We start from the raw sequence: 15,072 nt of genomic DNA on the forward strand, positions 1-15,072 counted from the left end.
GTTGTAGGTACTGAACCCCACCAGTTTCATATGCGCATCCACCGAACCCTTCTTTAGTGAAAAATAAAATGTTTTTCAAATTCAAGACAAAGTCATATGATATTTTGCTGGTGCACAACCGTGCATGAACATCACCTTGTTCAAAGAACAAAACCAACACAGTGCATAAACTCGTAACAAATTACACACTTGCACATCAGTTTGGGTTCTGCTGTTGCCGTATCCCTAATATGCCGATAGGGAGAAGTTTTTATGTACACGATGAGTCGGGTGTGGCTTGAGGGGAGGCTCCACCGAACCCCTGAGGTCGACTCACCGAACCCCTAGGGTTTGATCGAACCCTGGTTAAGAACCACTAATCTACAGTTAACATCCGTGTAATGATACCAAGTACAGTAGTGTATCTCGACACTACTATGATTACGTCTATTTTTTTGGTATCACAACATCTTCTTTCATTTTTTTAGTTATTTATATTTTGTTTATAAAGTCAGGAAATATGTCCCTGGACACATGAGGACTTTGAATATGACCAATGTTTGATCCTGTAACGACTTGGTATCGGATTGATACCCAAATTTGTGACGTCATCCGAAACTAATGTAAAGTATCAAACAAGAGAATATTAAATGATTATTATCAATCAATGTTTACTTATATAGCCCTAAATCACTAGTGTCTCAAAGGGCTGCACAAACCACTACGACATCCTCGGTAGGCCCACATAAGGGCAAGGAAAACTCACACCCAGTGGGACGTCGGTGACAATGATGACTATGAGAACCTTGGAGAGGAGGAAAGCAATGGATGTCGAGCGGGTCTAACATGATACTGTGAAAGTTCAATCCATAATGGATCCAACACAGTCGCAAGAGTCCAGTCCAAAGCGGATCCAACACAGCAGCGAGAGTCCCGTTCACAGCGGAGCCAGCAGGAAAACATCCCAAGCGGAGGCTGATCAGCAGCGCAGAGATGTCCCCAGCCGATACACAGGCGAGCAGTACATGGCCACCGGATCCCCTCCACAAGGGAGAGTTGGACATAGGAGAAAAAGAAAAGAAACGGCAGATCAACTGGTCTAAAAAGGGAGTTTATTTAAAGGCTAGAGTATACAAATGAGTTTTAAGGTGAGGTGGCATCTCGAACTGTTACCGGGAGGGCATTCCAGAGTACTGGAGCCCGAAATGAAAACGCTCTATAGCCCACAGACTTTTTTTGGGCTTTGGGAATCACTAATTAGCCGGAGTCCTTTGAACGCAGATTTCTTGCCGGGACATATGGTACGATACAATCGGCAAGATAGGATGGAGCTAGACCGTGTAGTATTTTATATGTAAGTAGTAAAACCTTAAAGTCACATCTTAAGTGCACAGGAAGCCAGTGCAGGTGAGCCAGTACAGGCGTAATGTGATCAAACTTTCTTGTTCTTGTCAAAAGTCTAGCAGCCGCATTTTGTACCAACTGTAATCTTTTAATGCTAGACATGGGGAGACCCGAAAATAATACGTTACAGTAATCGAGACGAGACGGAATTTTAGCGATATTACGGAGATGAAAGAAGGCCGTTTTAGTAACGCTTTTAATGTGTTACTCAAAGGAGAGAGTTGGGTCAAAGATAACACCCAGATTCTTTACCGAGTCGCCTTGTTTTATTTCATTTTAACAAAAGTGTAGATAGAACATGTTAAAATAGAAAGTAAGCACATATTAACCATTAATGAACAAGTACATTAAAAATTCATTTTCTTCCACTCGTTCGCAATAATGTTGACGAAATAATAGAATGGAAAATGACACAATATGTTACTGCATACATCAGCAGACTAAATAGGAGTCTTTGTTTGTTCGTTGTTTTGTATGTTCAATATTTTATTTAAGGACAAACTTGCAATAAGAAACATATGTTTAATTTACCCAAAGATTTTTTGTTAAAATAAAGCCAATAATTAAATTAATTGTGGTCACCTTTATATACAAAAGTACCGACATACATTTTGGTACCAGTACCGGTATCAAAATTGGTATCGGGAAAACACTACGTTCTTGTATTTTTATGAAATACTTTCAACATGTTAACAAAAACATAGTTATATATATATATATATATATATATATATATATATATATATATATATATATATATATATATATATATATATATATATACAATATCCATGAATGTCTTTTTGGCGTCACTTCCTCTCAGACTTCCCTTTGTAAACTATCAACGAGTCCATACAAAGCTAAGAGCCGGATATTCAAGAAATACACGGTGCACTTACCCATGTAAAAAATTATCCAAGGAGGGGGACCTTAAACGATGATTTAGCGTGGCTGACATGGTGCTTAGGCTAAATAATTATTCGTTTAAGCAGTTATCCGGTTTAATGTACATAGGGCCTTAGATATTATATTGTAAAATTAAGGACACTTTACATCTAGGATGTCAGGTTTAAACACTGATGACATCTACTAAACAGACAAGAAGCAAGGAATCTTGCTCCATTGAGGAGAGACGTTATTTGGGCTGTACTCTATTTACAGATCCAAACTTTGCTCTAAAGTCCAGCACACGTGCTTCCTCTATTTATTTGGGAAGTCCCTGGTTACATCACTGAAGCTGCCGCTGAAGGAAGTGGGGTAATCAGCAGCTCCAGACACAATATATGATAATACAAAAAATCAAATGTGTTAACACTGGTGATATCGCCTTGTCTCTGCTCTGTCTGCGTCACGGCTGTGTTCGGCCTTGGCAGTCAGCAGGCGCTTCCTGGACACAGACACTGATACGAGACTGGCTTGCAATCTTTTGGATTGCCAGCTTTGCACAGACAAAGAAAAATACCACTTCAGCACAATTGACAATAATTATAGCAACGGCCCTTAAGCACAATAGTAGTGTAATAATATATACAAAATTATTCTAACAAGCTTGTGTGCTATAGTGCAGTGGTTCTCAACCTTTTTTCAGTGATGTACCCCCTGTGAATTTTTTTTTGATTCAAGTAACCCCTAATCAGAGCAAAGCATTTTTGGTTGAAAAAAAGAGATAAAGAAGTAAAATACAGCACTATGTCATCAGTTTCTGATTTATTAAATTGTATAACAGTGCAAAATATTGCTCATTTGTAGTGGTCTTTCTTGAACTATTTGGAAAAAAGATGTAAAAATAACTAAAAACGTGTTGAAAAGTAAACAAGTGATTCAATTATAAATAAAGATTTCTACACATAGAAGTAATCATCAACTTAAAGTGCCCTCTTTGGGGATTGTAGTAGAGATCCATCTGGATTCATGAACTTAATTCTAAACATTTTCTTCACAATAAAATAAATCTTTAACATCAATATTTATGGAACATGTCCACAAAAAATCTATCTGTCAACACTGAATATTGCATTGTTGTATTTTTTTTTTACAGTTTATGAACTTACATTCATATTTTCTTGAAATATTATTCAATAAATATATTTTTAAAGGATTTTTGAATTGTTGTTATCTTTGGAATATTTAAAAAAAATCTCACGTATCCCATGGCATACCTTCAAGTACCCCCAGGGGTACGCGTATCCCCATTTGAGAACCACTGCTATAGTGGGCTTAGCTGTTGTGTATCTGCTAGCTCCTACCATGTTTACCTTTGGCAAATGAATTCACTAAAATACAAGAAAATAACAAACTTGTGTGCTTGTTGGAGGACATAAAGATGTTAAGTGACTGTCCAGATTTTTTAGTAGTAAACACGCTGCAGGACTGCTTGCGCCTTATGTTTATCAGTTTAGATGCAAGCCGATACAGTACAAAAGGATATTTCTTTTTTGCAGATGTTGCACCGATATCCATTCAGTATCTGATCGCTTTTGACCTTCCTTTTTGTCAACAACACCTGTAGCTGAACTTTATCGGCCTAAGGCATACAAAAACATTCATCATCTCTCCAAAAGTTATTTGGGTATATACGCACACACATAACCCCCCACCCTTGAAATCAACGCCTTCACCACTGCTTAATTCCTCTGGGACTGTGGATGGCTGAGCAGCGCTATAAAGCGGCAGCGAGTCTCCTCAAACCCACCCCCTCCCTCTGTTGCAAGTGGTGTGATATACGTACCATGTCTAATATGTGTGCCATGCTATGTGAGGTCTGGACCCATCCTGAGGGTGTAGCCTTAAACTGATATTTTTTTACTCCCCCCTCCTCTCACCCAAAGTTACCCTTTTCTCACCTTTTTAAGGAGCGCCGTAAAAATGGCTGATCCGTTTGCGGTCCCGTTTTGTCTCCCTGTAATGTATGTCTGCTCTTAGCGGGACTTGTACCAAAAAATCAATCTCGTTGTACTTGTGCAATGACAATAAAGATCTATTCTATTATATGTTTTTCTATCATCTCCACCAATAATGAATGCTTTTGTTTGTTCATTCTTATACTTTGCTCTCCTACAGTGTTTCTCCTGCTTATGTCAATGTGTGTGTTTGTTGCAGCTTCCTCGGCGTGCCCCCCGGCAGAGGCAGTTGCCCCATAACTGCCCCTATGCCTTTTGACCTCATCTATACGGACTACCATGGCCTGCGGCAGATGAAGCAGCACATGGGGCTCTCACTCAAGAAACACAAGTTAGTAGTGGAGTGCCTTTTTTTTGTTACTGCGGGAATTTTATTGTTGTAGAAAATATCGTAAAACCTGTCACTATGTTCTATTTGAGTTTTTCAACGGAACGATTTCTATTCTGCCTGTTCAAACTATGCAGCGTGTTTTTCAGACCATAAGGCGCACTAAAAATCCTTAAATTTTCTCAAAAATCAATAATGTCCCTTTTCAATGTATTCAATCTGGTTGTGTTACATGGTGTAATGATAAGAGGGACCAGTAGATAGCAGTCACGCTTAAGAGATACAGTTCGTGTGGACTGCTGGTTAAAGGGGAACATTATCACCAAACCTATGAAAGCGTCAATATATACCTTGATGTTGCAGAAAAAAGACCATGTATTTTTTTAACCGATTTCCGAACTCTAAATGGGTGAATTTTGGCAAATTAAACGCCTTTCTGTTTATCGGTCTTTTAGCGATGACGTCAGAATGTGACGTCACCGAGGTAACACACCCGCCATATTCATTTTCACATTACAAACACCGGGTCTCAGCTCTGTTATTTTCCGTTTTTTCGACTATTTTTTGGAACCCTGGAGACATCATGCCTCGTCGATGTGTTGTCGGAGGGTGTAACAGCACTAACAGGGAGGGATTCAAGTTGCACCAATGGCAAGAAATCTGCCGCCAGACCCCCATTGAATGTACCAAAGTGTCTGCACATTTGACCGGCGATGCTAAGACAGACATGGCACAGAGATGTATAGATAACCTGCAGATGCATTTGCAACGATTAAGTCAACGAAATCACAAAGGTGAGTTTTGTTGATGTTGTTGACTTATGTGCTAATCAGACATATTTGGTCACGGCATGACTGCAAGCTAATCGATGGTAACATGCGACGCTAATCGATGCTAACATGCTATTTACGCTAGCTGTTTGTACATTTGAAACTAGATACCCACATTTAATGCGAAACAAACACTTACCAATCGACGGATTTAAGTTGCTCCAGTGTCACAAGATGCGAAAGTCCTGATCGTTTGGTCCGCACATTTTACCGGCGATGCTAATAAGGCAGCCATGCTATGGGCCACTTCATTAGGTACACCCACGCTATAGTCGAATAGCGTCAATAGCTATTCGCTCAATAGCTTGAATTTCTTCTTCAATTTCGTTTTCGCTATCTGCCTCCATACTCCGACCATCTGTTTCAATACATGCGTAATCTGTTGAATCGCTTAAGGCGCTGAAATCCGAGTCTGAATCCGAACTAATGTCACTATATCTTGCTGTGGTAACCGCCATGTTGTTTGTGTTGGCAGCCCTGTATGACGTCACAGGGAAATGGATAGTGGTTTCGAAGATAGCGAAAATAAGGCACTTTAAAGCTTTATTTAGGGATATTCCGGGACCGGTAACATTTGGAAAAAAACTTCAAAAAATACAACAAGCCACTGGGAACTGATTTTTATTGTTTTTAACCCTTTTGAAATTGTGATAATGTTCCCCTTTAACGCCTGTTCAATAAATGACACTAGCAAGTACCCAAACTTCAAGACCAAAGCGTTGATGTTTCATTGAGTATATAGAATGTTACATGCGGCGCTCAATAATATGTCAAAGTTTTTTAGTACAACTATGGTATTGATGGATTGTCGGCGCATTTGGGATTACTCTAGTCCAGGGATCACCAACGCGGTGCCCGCGGGCACCAGGTAGCCCGTAAAGACCAGATGAGTAACCCCCTGGCCTGTTCTAAAATAGCTCAAATAGCAGCACTTACCAGTGTGCTGCCTCTATTTTTTAAATTGTATTTTATTTACTAGCAAGCTGGTCTCGCTTTGCTCGACATTTTTCATTTTAAGAGAGACAAAACTCAAATAGAATTTGAAAATCCAAGAAAATATTTTAAAGACTTGGTCTTCACTTGTTTAAATAAATTCTTTTTTTTTTTTTTTTTTTACATTGCTTCTTATAACTTTCAGGAAGACAATTTTAGAGAAAAAATACAAACTTAAAAATGATTTTAGGATTTTTCTTTCTTTCTTTCTTTCTTTCTTTCTTTCTTTCTTTCTTTCTTTCTTTCTTTCTTTCTTTCTTAGTTTATTTCGAACATGACTTACCTACAACATTATACATCATGATACATTTTTAAACACATATACCTTTTGACCTTTTATATTCCTTCCTCTTCTTTCCTGAAAATTTAAATCAATGTTCAAGAATTTTTTTTTTTTATTGTAAAGAATAATAAATACATTTTAATTTAATTTTTGATTTTAGCTTCTGTTTTTTCGACAAAGGATTATTTGTGAAATATTTCTTCAAACTTATTATGAATAAAATAAAATAAAAATTACTCTGGCGAATCTAGAAAATCTGTAGAATCATATTTAAATTTTATTTCAGAGTCTTTTGAATTTATTTAAAATTTTTTGTTCTGTAAAATCTAGAAGAAATAATAATTTGGCTTTGTTAGAAATAAAGCTTGGTCCAATTTGTTATATATTCTAACAAAGTGCAGATGGGATTTTAACCTATTTATAACATGTCATCAAATTCTAAAATTAACCTTAATCAGGAAAAATTACTAATGATGTTCCATAAATAATTTTTTTAATTTTTTCAAAAAGATTCGCATTAGCTAATGTTTCTCTCCATTTTTTTCGGTTGAATTTTGAATGTTAAAGAGTCAAAATTGAAGATAAACTATGTTTCAAAATTTTATTTTCATTTTTTTGTGTGTTTTCTTCTCTTTTAAACCGTACAATTACGTGTTTTTTTCATCATTTATTCTCTACAAAAAACTTTCCGTAAAAGGAAAAAAAATGTACGACAGAATAACAGACAGAAATACCCATTTTTTTATATCAATCAATCAATCAATCAATGTTTACTTATATAGCCCTAAATCACTAGTGTCTCAAAGGGCTGCACAAACCACTACGACATCCTCGGGCAAGGAAAACTCACACCCAGTGGGACATCGGTGACAATAATGACTATGAGAACGTGATACTGTGATACTGATGATACTGATGACTATGAGAACATATGAGAACATGATACTGTGAAAGATCAATCCATAATGGATCCAACACAGTCGCGAGAGTCCAGTCCAAAGCGGATCCAACACAGCAGCGAGAGTCCCGTTCACAGCGGAGCCAGCAGGAAACCATCCCAAGCGGAGGCTGATCAGCAGCGCAGAGATGTCCCCAGCCGATACACAGGCGAGCAGTACATGGCCACCGGATCGGACCGGACTCCCTCCACAAAGGAGAGTGGGACATAGAAGAAAAAGAAAAGAAACGGCAGATCAACTGGTCTAAAAAGGGAGTCTATTTAAAGGCTAGAGTATACAAATGAGTTTTAAGGTGAGACTTAAATGCTTCTACTGAGGTAGCATCTCAAACTGTTACCGGGAGGGCATTCCAGAGTACTGGAGCCCGAAATGAAAAAGCTCTACAGCCCGCAGACTTTTTTTGGGCTTTGGGGATCACTAATAAGCCGGAGTCCTTTGAACGCAGATTTCTTGCCGGGACATATGGTACAATACAATCGGCAAGATAGGATGGAGCTAGACCGTGTAGTATTTTATACGTAAGTAGTGAAACCTTAACGTAATGTGATCAAACTTTCTTGTTCTTGTCAAAAGTCTAGCAGCCGCATTTTGTACCAACTGTAATCTTTTAATGCTAGACATGGGGAGACCCGAAAATAATACGTTACAGTAGTCGAGGCGAGACGTAACAAACGCATGGATAATGATCTCAGCGTCTTTAGTGGACAGAATGGAGCGGATTTTAGCGATGTTGCGGAGATGAAAGAAGGCCGTTTTAGTAACGCTTTTAATGTGTGCCTCAAAGGAGAGAGTTGGGTCGAAGATAATACCCAGATTCTTTACCGTGTCGCCTTGTTTAATTGTTTGGTTGTCAAATGTTAGAGTTGTATTATTAAATAGAGTTCGGTGTCTAGCAGGACCGATAATCAGCATTTCTGTTTTTTTGGCGTTGAGTTGCAAAAAGTTAGCGGACATCCATTGTTTAATTTCATTAAGACACGCCTCCAGCTGACTACAATCCGGCGTGTTGGTCAGCTTTAGGGGCATGTAGAGTTGGGTGTCATCAGCATAACAGTGAAAGCTAACACCGTATTTGCGTATGATGTCACCTAGCGGCAGCATGTAGATGCTGAAGAGTGCAGGGCCAAGGACCGAACCCTGGGGAACTCCACACGTTACCTTAACGTAGTCCGAGGTCACATTGTTATGGGAGACACAGTGCATCCTATCAGTAAGATAAGAGTTAAACTAAGACAGGGCTAAGTCTGACATACCAATTCGTGTTTTGATACGTTCTAATAAAATATTATGATCGACGGTATCGAAAGCAGCGCTAAGATCGAGGAGCAGCAACATAGATGACGCATCAGAATCCATCGTTAGCAATAGATCATTAGTCATTTTTGCGAGGGCTGTCTCCGTGGATTGATTTGCCCTGAAACCGGATTGAAAGGTTTCACATAGATTGTTAGACGCTAAGTGTTCATTTAACTGCTCCGCAACAATTTTTTCGAGGATTTTTGAAATAAAGGGAAGGTGAGACACCGGTCGGTAGTTTACCATGAGGTCAGGATCGAGGTTAGGTCTTTTAAGAAGAGGATGAATAACCGCTTTTTTGAATGCTAGGGGAACAGTGCCCGAGGAAAGTGATAAGTTTATAATATTTAGCACTGATGGACCTAATAATACAAAGAGCTCCTTGATCAGTTTCCCAGGAAGAGGGTCAAGTAAACATGTTGTTTGTTTTATTCCATTTACACGTTGTAACAATTCCTCTAATGTTATTTCCTCAAAACGAGAGAAACTATTTTGGAGGGCAGTATCCGCCGTATATACAATCGTGTCAGTGTTAATAGAACCCCGTTGTAGCTGGGACGCATTGTCTTTAATCTCCTTTCTAATGACTTCAATTTTCTTACTAAAGAATTGCATAAAGTCATCAGCTGAGTGGGTGGAGCTACTGGAAGGAGTACCTTGTTGGGTTAGCGATGCTACCGTACTAAACAAAAATTTAGGATCGTTTTTATTACGGTGGATGAGATTTGAGTAATAATTAGCTTTAGCTAAGGTAAGCATGCGTTTATAAGTTATTAAACCATCACTAAATGCTTGATGGTGCACCTCAAGTTTAGTCGTGCGCCATTTGCGTTCCAGCTTTCTGCATAATAATTTCTGCGCTCTAGTTTCTTCTGTAAACCATGGGGTGCGCTTTTTTGGAGCCTTTTTTAACTTTAGCGGTGCTATGTTATCAATGGTTTCGCGCAGGGCGTCGTTAAAGTTGTTAGTGAGGTTATCAATAGAGCCCACATACTTTGGGAATGGTGCCATTACCGAGGGCAGTAGGTCAGCAAGAGTTGTCGTTGTGGCCGTATTAATGTTGCGGCTGCTATAGCAGTTATTATTATTATTAGTTTGACGAACATGCGTCTGAACCTCGAATTTTATAAGGTAATGATCGGACAATACTTTAGTATACGGGAGTATCGTAACTTTGGAAGCGGTGATACCCCTGACAAGCACTAGGTCTATCGTATTACCGTTGCGATGCTAGGTTCATTTATTATTTGTGTGAGACCACAGCTATCAATTATAGTCTGGAGCGCTACGCACGGTGGGTCCGATGGGGTATTCATATGGATATTAAAGTCCCCCATTATGATTATATTATCGGCGTGTGTCACTAGATCAGCAACGAACTCTGAGAATTCATTGATAAAGTCCGAACAGGGCCCTGGGGGGCGGTAGATAACAGCCAGGTGTAGAGGCAGCGGTGTGACAGACCTCATAGTAAGCACCTCAAACGATTTATATTTATTATTTATGTTAGGACTAAGGTTAAAGTTTTCGTTGTATATTAGTGCGACCCCCCCACCCCTTTTAAGCGGACCGGCAATATGCCTATGTGTAAAGTTAGGAGGACATGCCTCATTTAGCGCAAAAAAGTCGTTTGGTTTAAGCCAGGTTTCACTGAGACCGATGACGTTAAGATTGTTGTCTCTGATGATATCATTAACTAACAACGTTTTGGGAGACAATGATCTTATGTTTAAAAAACCTATATTATAGGTAGTGGGCTGTTTTAGGGAATTTTTGATCAAATTATCCGTAGTAGCAATATTAATAATGTTGTGTTTATTATGCCCAGTGCATTCAGTATAATTACGACCATATCTAGGAATTGATACGACGGGAATGTTCCGATTGTTTGATTGTTGCTTTGATAAACTGCACGCATCATGGTTAGCCACCTCAGTAACGGGGATTTTCCGATTGTTTGTTTGTTGCTTTGATAAACTGCACGCATCATGGTTAGCCACCTCGGTAACGGGGATTTTCCGATTGTTTGTTTGTTGCTTTGATAAACTGCACGCATCATAGTTAGCCACCTCAGTAAAACACATGTCCAACTCTGAAACACTCAAAGCAGAAAAAACTTGTTCTAATTTAACTGACTCCTTACCCAGACCAGTAGTCTCGCATCCTTTATTTAAATCCGTCTTCAGGGTGGAGGGAAGTGGTGTACTGTGGGGATTAGCCTTCTGCTTTGTTTTTAGCCCCGCTCGACATCCGCGTTTCCGATCACACCGCTGGCGTCTGCTCCGTAGACGGCCCCCGCTGCTACTAGACTCCGCTGCTTCACAGGCCGCTGGATGTAGCCGCCGACGTATTCTCATGCTAGTTAGCATGTTTAGCACGCCCGCGTCTATCAGTCCAAAACGGCCCGATATGTCCATATCCAGAAGTGTCTGGCGGTCGTACGTGATCACGGAGTGACCACGATGCGAGCCAGCCATGAAGTCTGCAGAACTGTCCGGCATTTCCGCCAAATGTTCCATCTTTAGCAAGAGCACCGCAGTGTCGCAGCCCGTCCGGGCGCCACCATCTTTATTTATTAAAGGTAAATAGAGCAAATTGGCTATTTCTGGCAATTTATTTAAGTTTGTATCAAACTGGTAGCCCTTCGCATTAATCAGTACCCAAGAAGTAGCTCCTGGTTTCAAAAAGGTTGGTGACCCCTGCTCTTGTCAGACGTACTGTGCTTCTACATACAGCTATTATTATGGTGAGTGCATAAGGACCCCAAAACAACACCTATTAGTAGGCTTATTAACTGGCTGTTTGTTTTGCAATATTATGTAAAACCAACTTTTCTTACTTCTGGAATGTATTTAAAATCTGCAAAAGTCCCGAAAGTTTGCGCACAACGATGTAGTCCGCGCTGTTGTCAATAAGCTCCTTTTTCTTTATGCTTTTAATGTAGAGCATTCATCCTCCACTGTTGCCATTTCATATCTAAAGTAGGGTACATTTTGACCTTAATCCGTGTGTAGACTCGTATTGTAATGCTAAAAACTACAACAAAAGATTGCGGGGAAAAGACACTGTCAAAGTGGAGGCACATGAAATAAGACCACCCCACAGGCCTGAGCAGATTTTGAAACACATTTTGAAAAAAATAATGGCAATGAACAATATTATTCCCATTATTTTATTGATTATTCCTTAAAGGGGAACATTATCACAATTTCAGAAGGGTTAAAACCAATAAAAATCAGTTCCCAGTGGCTTATTTTATTTTTTGAAGTTTTTTTTCAAAATTTTACCCATCCTGGAATATCCCTAAAAAAAAGCTTTAAATATCCTGATTTTCGCTATCTGTGAAGCCGTCGTCCATTTTCCTGTGACGTCATCCAGTGATGCCAATACGGATAGCACAGCAAGATATAGCGACATTAGCTCGGATTCAGACCCGGATTTCAGCGGCTTAAGCGATTCAACAGATTACGCATGTATTGAAACGGATGGTTGGAGTATTGAGGCAGATAGCGAAAACGAAATTGAAGAAGAAACTGAAGCTATTGAGCGAATAGCTATTGACGCTATTCGGCCATGTTTGCCTTAGCATCGCCGGTAAAATGTGCAGACCAACGATCGGAAGTTTCGCATCTTGTGACACTGGATCGATTGGTAAGTGTTTGTTTGGCATTAAATGTGGGTGGAGGGAAACGCTGGATGTAAATATGGTTTCAAATGTACATACAGCTAGCCTAAATAGCATGTGTATAGTGTGTATAAGAGTGTTTGAGTAGTGTGTGTGAGCGAAAAACATTTCAGTTTTTTATGTGAGAGCATTTCAGTTGTGTGTGTAAGAGGTAATTCTGAATATTGTCCCTAACGGTCCCTCATAGAATAATGTCCCTAACGGCCTCTCATAATTTTGAATCGTTTCCTTTGCACTCACCTTGTTCTACAAACCCCTCAGTGAGTGTGGACTGTCGGGTGGTTGTGTTTCAAGTGGGCGTGCAAATGTGTCGTATTAAACAGGCTTCTCAGTGTTGATAGGCTCATCTTGTTCCAAAGGTTTAAACTGAAATATTCCCACATTGGTGCAGTGGTATTTGGTTTTGTGATCGTGTTGTCTGTTTTCGTTGCATGTGTTGGTCACTTGCTAAATTGTTGCACTTTGTAAAGCTAGCGGGCCAGCAGCCTCGCCTCGCTACACAAACTGTCAAAGGACAATAAAATTCACCCCCTTCTTTTCATTCCGCTGTGGCTCAAACGTGTGGAGTTTCTGAAAATTGAGGAAAACCGTGAATGCTCTTGAAGGGTGCACATGGCGAATTATCGACGCTGGAAAAGTTACATTTTCATTTATAGTCGGTTAATTGACTTATTGAATATGGGTCCATGCCTACCCCGCATAAAACAGTGCTTTCTGAGGAGACGGTCAAAAAGCGGCTTAAAACTGGTCTGTAAAACATAATCTATGCAACATTTTGACCAAATATCCACCTTTACATTTTATGTAGACCACAAGGAAGTGTTTTAAATGTAGAAAAAAAAAATCGTTATATGAGCCTGTGGAGGTAGCCCTCCTGGGGGTTCTTCAGACCACCAAGCACTGACATGAGAGTCTGTTTCAGGGTTACAATAGTGTTTTATTTGGATGAATAGTTACCAGAAATTTTCCTTCAGTCTCTTTTGTCACTTGTTCTCGCTCTCATGCCAGCTCCCCTCCAGCTCCAACACTCTCTCTTCCCGGCTGCTGCCTTTTAACAGAGCGACAGGTGGTTAGATAACCAGGCCCAGGTGGGCCATCGACGCACCTGTTGCTGATTTCGAAGCCGGTCCTGGCACACTCTCCTTCGCTGCAAGCCCGCAGGCCACGCCCCTCTCCACAGACCCCTTCAAAGGGGAACTGTGCTTTTTTTGGAAATGTACTTATTTCGTTCACAATCATTATGAAATACAAACCCCATTTCAATATGAGTTGGAAATTGTGTTAGATGTAAATATAAACAGAATACAATGATTTGCCAATCATTTTCAACCCATATTCAGTTGAATATGCTACAAAGACAACATATTTGATGTTCAAACTGATGAACATTTTTTTTTTTGTTGCAAATAATCATTAACTTTAGAATTTGATGCCAGCAACACATGACAAAGAAGTTGGGAAAGGTGGCAATAAATACTGATACAGTTGAGGAATTGCTCATCAAACACTTATTTGGAACATCCCACACGTGTGCAGGCTAAATGAGCACAGGTGGTTGCCATGATTGGGTATAAAAACAGATTCCCAAAAAATGCTCAGTCTTTCACAAGAAAGGATGGGGCGAGGTACACCCCTTTGTCAACAACTGCGTGAGCAAATAGACAAATAGTTTAAGAACAACGTTTCTCAAAGTGCAATTGTAAGAAATGTAAGGATTTCAACATCTACGGTCCATAATATCATCAAAAGGTTCAGAGAATCTGGAGAAATCACTCCACGTAAGCGGCATGGCCGGAAACCAACGTTGAATGACCGTGACCTTCGATCCCTCAAACGGCACTGTATCAAAAACCGACATCAATGTCTAAAGGATATCACCACATTGGCTCAGGAACACTTTAGAAAACCACTGTCACTAAAAACAGTTTGCCGCTACATCTGTAAGTGCAAGTTAAAGCTCTACAATGCAAAGCGAAAGCCATTTATCAACAACATCCAGAAACGCCGCCTGTCACAGTTAGTTGGTGATGTACCCCATTATGCAGAGATGGAGGCAGGCATTGGATATGAAGACATGATGTAATATAAATAATAGAACAACAACAAACAAAAAGCACGCACGTGGGCGGAATAACAAACTAAGGGAGCTAGCACTGGGAGCTAGAAAAACTAAAAGGAACTTTAGCATGGAAGGTAGTGGAAAACAAACAGAAAAACTGGAAATAGCTAATGATAACAGAAACAGCTTAGCGCTACGTTGACCAGGACAAAATGTAGCATGACAGGTAGTAGCTGTAACAACATGACACGACAGGTAGCACGACAAGAGTGACATGTGGCAACGACGATGCAATACAATACAATGATCCAGCACTGACTGGAAGAACAAAGCAGGTAAAATAGGAGCTGGCCGAT

General features: G+C 39.8%; 1 protein-coding gene across 3 annotated transcripts in view; it reads left to right on the forward strand.

The window, feature by feature from the left end:
• Positions 1-15,072, forward strand: part of LOC133559511 (alpha-1,6-mannosylglycoprotein 6-beta-N-acetylglucosaminyltransferase B-like) — a 373,716-nt gene that overhangs the window by 303,192 nt on the left and 55,452 nt on the right. For all 3 annotated transcript variants that reach the window (XM_061911345.1, XM_061911354.1, XM_061911358.1), the window contains one exon: positions 4,483-4,614. In XM_061911345.1, the coding sequence (XP_061767329.1) occupies positions 4,483-4,614 (132 nt within the window). The remainder of the gene's footprint in view (positions 1-4,482; positions 4,615-15,072) is intronic.

The sequence above is a fragment of the Nerophis ophidion genome, linkage group LG01, assembly GCF_033978795.1.
Source record: "Nerophis ophidion isolate RoL-2023_Sa linkage group LG01, RoL_Noph_v1.0, whole genome shotgun sequence".
NCBI classification, from domain to species: domain Eukaryota; kingdom Metazoa; phylum Chordata; class Actinopteri; order Syngnathiformes; family Syngnathidae; genus Nerophis; species Nerophis ophidion.